Genomic DNA, 10254 nt, shown 5'->3' with positions numbered 1-10254 from the left:
TCAGTACGCATTGTCAAAAACAAATTCATGCAAGCCCCAGAAGATCCCCAAAGATTACAGGATCTGACCATGCTCCTACTATAGCCACTTCTCCAACCTCACCTGGCTATGCATTGTCTTGTGCATTGAGGTGAAGGCCAGAGAACAGGCTGTATTATGTGGGTTTGTTTCGTTGCTGTACGATAAGCCATTGAGACCCAACTAGAACCGTGTCTTTGGGGGAATGATTGGGCTCCCGTAACTTTAGAAGAAACGGTTCAGCACAGAAACGGATGATTTTGTGGCAGCACCAAAGACACCAAATGTGTACTAGTCATGGTTATTGGCTATTAGACGTAAATATGGTGAGTGTCAGGTGATAGGGTATTAGCTTTAGGTTTTGGGGTTACAATGTGAGATATAAACATTGTGAACGGGTTAATATTAAAGTGAACCTCCAGACTAAAAATCTACTCAGCAGAACTAAAAAGGCTTGGTGTTTCTTTAACAGTTTCACAGCATCAGAACTTTGTTTTTCTTATAGAAGTCACATTTTTAGCTGCATTTTTAGCTAAGCACCGCCCCATTAAAGAAAACTGCCCGGGCTTTTTTCCCCTGATGCTGTGCAAAGCATGATGGGATTTCCTATGTTGTTATTCACGTTGCCTAGCAACTGGGAGGAGTGATCAGGACGCAGGACACTTGGAACTGTGTCTCATGCTCCCTGTCACCTTCTTTCAACCAAAAAGATGGCAGCCCCCATGAAATCACAAACTTTTGCCTGTTCTTTTAAAACAGCGTGGGTAAGAGATTATATTACCTATCTATTTTAATTAACATAACTAATGTAACTTAATGACAGTATGTTTGTTTAGGCTGGAGTTCCTCTTTAAGGGGGAGGTTGATGTTAGGTGTCAAAGGGGGTTAACATGAATATAAGGCGTTAAGGTTAGGTATCAGGAAGAGGGTTTGAAGCATCAGGGAAAGGGGCTTCATTAAGGGTATTGGTTAGGGTTAGGCAAATGACGGGGTAGAAACACCAATAACCCCACCAAATACTAGACTGCATATCTGAATTATTATAAAGTAACCGGAAAAAGAGTAGCCAATACCCCGTACCCTACCTTGTCAGACAAAGTGCAAATATAGTTAGTCTGGGGAGAGGGTTTGGAGGGTACATATCTACTGGAAAGTCCTGAGGTCTTTGGGAATCTGTGGTGGCTTGACTGTTGTTGAAAACTAGTGCATTTTTAAAACAAAGAATACAGGTCTCTCTTGCCTAAATTATCTTACATTACACAATCACTTTTGGTGACAATTCGGCAGCGATTGCCTACTTTCTGGGCTCTGCTACAAGCCAGTGTGGGTAAATACCATAGCTATTAGTCAAATAAACGAAAGGCTGACTGCTGAACAGCTCACAGAGAGCAGACTAAGGGCTTGATTCACAAAGCTGTGCAAACTGTTTAGCACGGGTGTGCTAAACAGTTAACACGTGAAGTGCCATTCGCGGCACTTTGCACGCGCAAAACTCCGCAAACGGCACTTCACGTGCTAACTGTTTAGCACACCCGTGCTAAACAGTTTGCACGGCTTTGTGAATCAAGCCCTAAGTTGCCACCTGATCTGCTACGAACAATCATCCGGTTGACAGTTCACGAGTTCTGTGCAGTACTTAAACCCTTAGTCAGCCATCTCTAGAACACTGCGGGCCTGCTTTCACTTTTAGAAACAAAACAAAAATGTGGCAAATTAACAGTCTTTCAATTTGCAGCACCATCAAAAATATTCAATATTTCTTCTCCCTCTCCATATGACTGTCATGGCTTGATTGTTTCTCTAAATGAATGAAGAACTTGTAACCAAAATACCATCAAAATTAACCTGTAACACAGTCCAGCCTGTATTCAGAGCCAGATAACGCAATCTTATCCAAGGTCCAGAACTGTTCCATTTCTGAGATAAGCAGAAAGCCTAGAGATTGGGATAGATTGCTCGGATCGCATGAGATGTGCACCTCTCTCTGGTGTCAGGAGATGAATAGTGGTGAGAGCCGGTGACGTTCCCTGTATAGATCATTAGGCTTTTTTTCTGGCTAGACCAAAGAATCTACAAAGATGGTGGTTGGAGAACTGGCCAGCAGCACAGGACCTTCTGTGCTAGTCAACCAGATAACTACCAGTACTCAGAATAAAAATGTTCAGCTTATAAAGAAGACAAAGATTCCCGTAATACATGCAAGGCCTGCCTGAGGCCTCCTTTGGACTTGGCAGGGCAGATAAAGTGCTTAAAGCTTAATGTTTCAACATCAGAGAGATTTAAAGCATATCAACACTGGGCATCCACTCTTCCTCAAGTGCTTCTAGCTGGCCAGGCTGAGTTTTTAGTCAGTGAAACATTCATGGTTACATTACATTATTGCCATCTTGTTTCAGTGGCCATCAGTGATGTTTAGGCGAGAGCAGAAGTGTCAGGAAGCTGGAGAGCAGCGTGCAGCGCATCAGCAAGAGATGACAATATAGGCACGTTAACCATCTGCTGCTGCCAGTCCACACTAACAAGCTGGTCCAGTTTCATGGCGGGCAAAACTGAATCTCATTCTTCTGCTCATCCCTGCTGGCCACAACTTCTGAGGGCATGGAGATATGATGATATCCTGGCCTGGCAAAGGTACTTGAGGAAAGGTGCTACAGAATTAGATCAGCACCTATTGCTTGTACAAGGTTATGCTGGTGCTATGGCTAAGAGAAGACGTGTGTCAGTTGGCTTAACTGCTGATTATTGAACATATTAGTTAAGCTACCCAAGTGAAATAAGCCACTTCATCCAAATCTACAGGGTAGTCCGTCAGAAGAATGGGGGTCCTTTGATAGAGCTCGCCTTTGTAACTGCGCCACTTGCCAGTTGGAAGATACACATCCCGTTCCAGCTTTCCTGGCTCCAGGACTGGAGCCACCATTAGGGTGTCTCCAATAAGAAACTGAGAATCAATTTTGTGGGCGTTTTCATCATTCGGAGCAATCCACCAGATGGGTCGTATAATGGGGTCACCAGTATTAGTCACCTCACCAGCAAGCTCCAGCAGGAGAGGGGCCACCAGTGACTCATGGATTTTGGTAAATTTCTGAGCAATTTCAACCACTTCCTTATCGAAGAGCCATGGTGGAACGGAGAACTGCATGGAGGGCATGAACGCCGACACCTCCAACCACCGTATGTAGAGTTCTTTCATAGCCTTTGTAAAATTGTTGCGAGAATTTCCACCAATCATATCTGGAAGAATAAAGGGATACCCAAGCATACTGATGGTGAGGACGGTGGGTATAAGGGATTTCAACCCAAGCTCATATCCCCACACTGAATTACGATCAACGATCCTGAAGAAGCATGATATGTTCTGAGACTGATAACCAACCCTGAGCTCAGCCAAGTCATAAAACTGGTCAGCCATCTCTGTGTACCTTCTACTAAACATGTTGGGATCTGTCAAGGGTTGAAATGTACTGAATTGTTTGGGGAGGTAACTGGTTTCTCCAGCAACGAACTTAAAGGAAGAAATGCCATACTTTGTTCTAAGTTGTCTTAGGTTACCTTGAAACCATTCTTTAGTGCTAGGGTTTGTAAAGTCAAGGATAGCTCCAATTCCATTCCACCATTGAACCATGGCAGGCAGCTGACCAGTAGGTTCCTTTACAAATAATCCCCTCTCTATGCCAACGCCAAAGTTGGAGGAGTTGTAGTTGACAAAGGGATGAATCCAAAGGGTAACCTTGAACCCATCTTCCTTTAACTTTCTGAACACAGCTGTTGCATTTGGAAACTTTGCTGGATCGAAATCAAAATCACCATAATACTTTGTGTACATATCATCAACTTCTATGTGACTGTAGTTAAAATTGTATTTCTTTATGCTCTCTGTGAAATTAAGAAGCTTCTTTTGATTCATCCTGGTTTTGTAGCCTGGCCATGTTGACCAGATCGGATACTTGAATGCACTTTCTGAAGGTATCCGGCTGGGCTTGTTGAAATACCTTCTCACCATGTACTTGTGAATGGAGGTCACATCTGACCCTACGCATACTCTGTAGCTGAGTTCAGGGAAGGGCTGTTTTCCGGGGGAAGGTTTGTAAGGAGAATTAGTATATCTTGCTTCGAGCAAAAAAGTCTTCTCAGTGCTGTTCCACCCAAGATGGAAAGGGACTGAGGCATTAATTTTAATGGCTGTAGCATTTGATGAAAGCCAGTAGCTTTCCAAGATTCCACCAAAGCCATTCCTGAATGCATAAACATCACCAGTTATAAATGGAATGGGTTCTTGGTCTGTGGTTAATTTGATTGGCCAGTGTTGAATACCCAACTCAGCCCCTCCGTACCAGTAGGCATTATCCCAGTACATGGTGTGCCGGACAGATGTGTCAGCCACAAACTCCTCCCAGCGCACTCGGTAACACATCACGGTCTCTTTATCCTTGATTATAGTCTGCACAAAGAATTTTAAAGGTCCTTTCTCTGATCTAGAACAGGACAAAATCGCCCCTTCCTTGGAGCAAGAATCTAAATCCAGAACACCGGATTGGAAAGCCATTCTGAAGACCACCCTCCCATGGCTGTTGTGTACAACAAACCCGTCCTTCTTCAGAAACAGCAACTCGGTTTTCAGCTGATCAGCCTTCCGGAGGGAGACGGAGTAGTAGCACCAGGAGACCACAGCAGAAATGACCAGCACAATGCCCAATAAGATGGCACAAATCAGATGTTTTTGCTCCTTGGCAACCTTTTGCTTGGCTGGAGTGATGCTTTCTGGATAGAAGGTGTACATGATGGCAGCTGATGATAACAGAGGACTATTCTGTTGGGTTAAATCATTCTCTGTCTTTTCATCGGTACATCACATCTGCAAGGCAAACAGAAAAAAGGTCACATTTCCCTCACTTTCAACTAAAGCAAAACAAAAGTAAACGTGGAATCAGACCACAAAAAGATTACAAGTGGGATTAAGGCCTCTTGCACACTACATGAGATTCCGATTTTTTATCTGATCTGATTTTGGATTCAGATTAAAAAAAAACTACTGCGTGCTGCTAAGATTTTTAATCGGAATCCAAAATTGGAGGTATATAAAAAAATCAGAATCGCATGTAGTGTGCAAGAGGCCTTATGAAATGTTACCGTATTGGGAGGTTTTGAATCAGGATCAGTGATGATCGTAATCATCTAAATTACGATTATGCAAAATTTTTCATAAATTTTCGCAATTACACCTATACATAATTACAAATTGTTAATTGATTTTTTATAAGCATTCGTGTAATTTACGCATAATTTTGTGCCGACTTTGGCGATGAATAGCAAAGCCCCCATATATGCTATTGCTACCAAAATTTCTACACATGTTAAGGAGAATAATGGGTACACGTTAAAAAAAAAAATATTCAAAAAGATCTTGAAGTTTTTGAAAAAATCGATTTTAAATATGCAAAGAAAAATGTTTTTTAAACTCAGAGAAATGACAGTTTAAAAAACATTTTTCTTTCCAGTTTAAAATGTTCTCAAAAACTACAAGGTCTATTCTCCTAGCAATTAAGATCCTGTTGCAACCGCACCTTAATATAAATCAAAGATGAAAAATTATCTCCCAGGAGAAAAAGTTAATTGCATATGGCCCAAAGTCTCACTGTGAATGCAGACTGATAGTACTTTTTCACCTACAGTTTGGTATGTTTTCCATTACAAAGTGCTAAAAAGTTATTATAAAATCGAAGATAAAAAATGTTCTCCTAAACCTGGGAGAAACCTCAGGAGAAAAGGTGAATTGCATATGGGCCCTTGTCATAAAAGTATTTTAAACCACCAGCAAGCAAGACAATACTCAGAATAATTTTAAGGCCTCTTTCCCACCAGGACGTTGCGTTTTAGGGGACATTATAGGTCGCATAACGTGCCCCTAACGCAACGCATGGTGGTGTTGTAGGAGGACGCTACCAAGAGCCGCGTTATGCAGCTCTTGGTGCTCCTTTTTTGTGCTATGGGATGCGGAGACCACGTGATCCGCATCATGTGGTTCTGCCGGCCAATCGCCGCACAGAGTGGCCGCTCCAGGAAGTAAACACTGCATGTCACTGAGTGCAGTGAATATTAATTAGCCATGTGGCTGGCCGCGGAGGAGGAGGGGAGACCGCCTCCTCCAACATTACTGAGCATGTGTAAACAGTCTATCGTGGCTTAGCCCAGTATAACGTACAGCATGCAGCACTTTGTTTAAACGTGCTGCGTTACAATGTAACGCAACGTGTGCACTGTGAACAGCCCATTGATTTTTCATTGCTGTGCGGTGGGCTGCGTGACAGGATGCACTAACGTGCACCTGTAACGTCTTACTGTGAAAGCAGCCTTATACTACATTTTCACGTACTTGTATTTTTTCAGGAGTTACTGTTACTCAGGATAAAAAGTTAATTGAATATGGGCCCTGATCTAGATACTGGTTTTGGGTCAGTGTGATTTAAAATACCAGGGCCCATATGCAATTCACTTTTTCACCTGAGATATCTCCAAGTTGACATTTTCACACCATGTCATAAAATCCCTTTTAAGCCACCAGCAAACAAGAAAATACTCAAAATAATTTTGATAATACCTTTTCTTTACTTTTTGGTACTTTTTAGATTACAAATTGCTGAAAAGTTATTTTAAAAAGAAGTTGAAAAATTATCTCCTAGGAGAAAACTCAAGTGAAAAAGTGAATTGCATATAGGCCCAGGGCTCATATGCAATTCATTTTTTCACCTAAGTTATCTCCTAGGAGATCATTTTCTCTTTAAACTAAATTTTCAGAATTTTACAATTGAAAAAGTACCCAAAAGTTGGTGAAAAAGTACTATCAAATTTATTTTGAGTTTTTTCTTGCTTGCTGGCGGCTTAAAGAGGAGCTGTTAGGTATAAGGTCTCAGAGAAAATAAACACATATATCAGTAGCTAAAGATTGGCTGTACTTACATTACATATGCATTTCACTGTCCACGTTTGGACTTCACAGAATTTGTATATAGTATATGCAGAGATAGATGCTCATGACAGCTCATGGCAGGCTCCATGTTTTTCTGTCAAATGTGTCGTCATGTCCTGCCTGCCTACTGATCACAGATAAGCTCGTTCTTGAACAACACGGTGTGCAGTGAATATTAATGAGCCATGTGGCTAGGAACAATAGCTGACTCCTGCAGAGTACTCTGCCCCGAGATTTATCAGTGCTACACAGCTAGACTGATTACAAGCTTCTGTAACGTCTCATTAGCAGCCGAGGGGAGGGCCCCAGAATGCTTTGCAGTTTAGCTGCGGCTTGCGTCTTTATGGGTCTATAACAGACTTGCTGATAAGCACACATCAAAGGTAACTGAAATGTTTATCTTCACTAATGGCTTTTGAGCTTCCTTCTAAACTGTTTAACACAGGAGAATAGAGGTTTAAATTAGCTTCTGCAGCCTGACAGTTACTCTTTAAACAGCATTTTATGACAAGTTGTGAAAATATCACTCAGGAGAAAACCCTAGGGCCCTTATGCAATTCACTTTTTCACCTAAGTTTTCTCCTAGGCGATCATTTTTGATTTTCTGTTTAAAAAAACTTTTCAGCACTTTGCAATTGAAAAAAATACTAAAATTAGATGGAAAAGTACTGCCATAATTATTCAGTGTATGTTCTTGCTTCATGGTTGCTTAACTACCTGCGGACCTCCGCAGTATAAATCTACGGCAGGCAGGGGGCGCTGCGGTTCTGACCGGACGTAAACTCTGCGTCCCATTCACCGCGCGCCCCCGCCCGTCCCCGCCGCTCGATCTCCGCCGCAATGTGCTGCCCTGCTGCCTCTATGACGGCAGAGCACTGTGAGCCGGGCAGGAGCAGTTTTCATTGGCTCCTGGCCCTGTCATTCATGTAAGCCAATCTCATTGGCTTACATTGAGTGACAGGGTCAGGAGCCAATGAAAGCGGCTCCTGACCGGCGCACAGCGCTCTGCCATCATAGCGACGGCAGAGAGAGCAGCCTGCGGCGGGGATAGAGCGGCGTGACCGACGGATTTTAGCGGCGATTCGTCAGGAAGCGGCGGTTTACTGGACCAGCACCCTCTGGTCCTTAAGGGGGCAGAGGGTGCTGGTCCCGAAGGGGTTAAAAAGCCTTTTATTGACAAGGTGATATTTTCAAATGTGTCAAGAAAATGCCCTTTAAACCACCAGCAAGCAAACAAGTACTCAAAATAATTTTAATAGTACTTTTTCACCAACTTTTTAGTACTTTTTCCATTGCAAAGTGCTAAAAAGTTATTATAAATAGAAGATGAAAAATTATCTCCTAGGAGAAAATGTGAATTGTATCGGCCCCAGGGCCCATATGCAATCACGTTTTTCTCTTAGGAAATAATTTTTCATCTTTGATTTAAAACAAGTTCAACACCTTGCAATGGAAGAAGTACCAAAAAGTAAGTAAAAAAATACTATCAACATTTTTTTGAGTATTTTCTTGCTTGCTGGTGGTTTATAGGACGTTTTTTTTCTACAAATTTGAAATTATCACCTAGGAGAAAACTCAGGAAAAAACTTAATTACACATGGACCCATATGCAATGAACGTTTTCTCCAGAGTTTTCTCCTAGGAGATAATTTTTCATCTTGTATTTAAAATAACTTTTCAGCATTTTGTAATTGTAAAAATACCAAAAAGTAGTTGAAAAACTTGTTTGACAATTTTTTGATTATCTTCTTACTTGCTTGCTTGGGGTTTTAAAATACATTTTATTAACAAATTGTGAAGCTATCACCTAACAGAAAACTTAGGTGAAAAAGTGAATTGCATATGGGCCCAGGGCCCTTAATTTTTAACCTCTTGACGACCAGCTAACGCCGATTGGCGTAGACTGGTTGTCTGTGGGTTTCCATGGAAACGGGCTCTCGTTCGAGCGGCCGTTCCATGTCAGTTCACGGAGGGTGTCTCCGTGAACTGCCTGCGAGCCTACGATCGCGGCTCGCAGGCGAAATGTAAACACGCGGGGAAGAAATCCCCGGTGTTTACACTACACGGCGCTGCAGCAGCGCCGTAAAGGAGATCGGCGATCCCCGGCCTCTGATAGGCCGGGGATCGCCGCGGTCTGATAGGCTGAAGCCTATCAGAGGCGGTACAGGACGTATCGCCGTCCTGTACTGCCTACAGAGCCAGGGAGAGGGAGGGAAGGAGAGGGAGGGAAGGAGAGGGAGGGGGGAATAGCGCTGCGGAGGGGGGCTTTGAGGAGCCCCCCCTCCCCCCCCCCCCCACAAGGCACAGCAGAGCGGCGGCGATCAGACCCCCCCCAGCAGGACATCCCACTAGTGGGGAAAAAAGGGGGGGGGGAAGTCTGATCGCCCTGCCTGCAATACGATCTGTGCTGGGGGCTGAAGAGCCCACCCAGCACAGATCAATAGGAAACCACTTGGTCGGCAAGTGGTTAAGCACTGAAGTCAATAAGTTAAGAAAGCAGAGGATAGCAGCTCCTATTTCCACTCTAAGTGCTGACACCGTGTCCTGAGGTTGACTTTGACCATGGCGTGAGCAGTGCTGGAACGATGCCTCCAGCTGGAATGGAAAGTGTGGCGATAGGGGACGTGGGGAGAGGAGGAGCCCGTTATAAGGCATATGGCCAGGCCAGGTGTTCTCGGTGCAGGATGGGGGTGAGGAGCCTGCTAGAAGGCATATGGCCAGGCCAGGTGTTCTCGGGACAGGGAGTGCTATTGTTTTCTGATAATCACTTTGTGTGATGCTCAAACAGAACCTAAGCAGCAGAGCAAACATCCACTCTGCAGGGTGAACGGCCACTCATATCCCCAGATAATATTCACTTTCCGTTACTGAGAGGTTAGGAAAACACAGCTTGTTTGACCGGGAAATCTATACATTACAGGTGATGAAAAGCTGGGTTTCTCCCGTCTGAAGCAGACCCATCTAGTATGTATAGGGAGGGCTCCAGGATCTGCAGCAGCACAAGTGAATCATTCTATAGGATGAAATCTGGGTATTATGGCAAACACTGAGATTTCAACCTAAAGTCGGAGCCCCCTTCCCATCTAAAAACAGCATACTTTCTCACATACATGTGCTATGGTTGCCAGTGCTTTTTGGCTGTTACGCTTGGTGGTAAATTCTCCACAGTCAGCACGTGTATATGCTGACGTGAAGGAGGTACACACGCTAGCACAAGGAACCAGGATATCCCCAGTGTAGTGGAGGAGAGGACTGACTCCCGTAGGAGA

At 43.6% G+C, this 10254-nt stretch overlaps 1 protein-coding gene across 3 annotated transcripts in view; it reads right to left on the bottom strand.

Annotated features, from left to right (window-relative positions):
* Nucleotides 1–1573: 1573 nt before the first annotated feature.
* The window catches only part of LOC137561242 (myogenesis-regulating glycosidase-like), a 32128-nt gene continuing 23447 nt past the window's right edge, over nt 1574–10254 (bottom strand). For all 3 annotated transcript variants that reach the window (XM_068272521.1, XM_068272508.1, XM_068272515.1), the window contains exon 2: nt 1574–4873. In XM_068272521.1, the coding sequence (XP_068128622.1) occupies nt 2774–4798 (2025 nt within the window). In that variant the 5' untranslated portion in view covers nt 4799–4873 and the 3' untranslated portion in view covers nt 1574–2773. The remainder of the gene's footprint in view (nt 4874–10254) is intronic.

This window comes from Hyperolius riggenbachi, chromosome 1 (genome assembly GCF_040937935.1).
Source record: "Hyperolius riggenbachi isolate aHypRig1 chromosome 1, aHypRig1.pri, whole genome shotgun sequence".
NCBI lineage: Eukaryota > Metazoa > Chordata > Amphibia > Anura > Hyperoliidae > Hyperolius > Hyperolius riggenbachi.
Note: the sequence above shows the minus strand (reverse complement) of the source record. Positions and strands in the feature narration are given on the sequence as shown.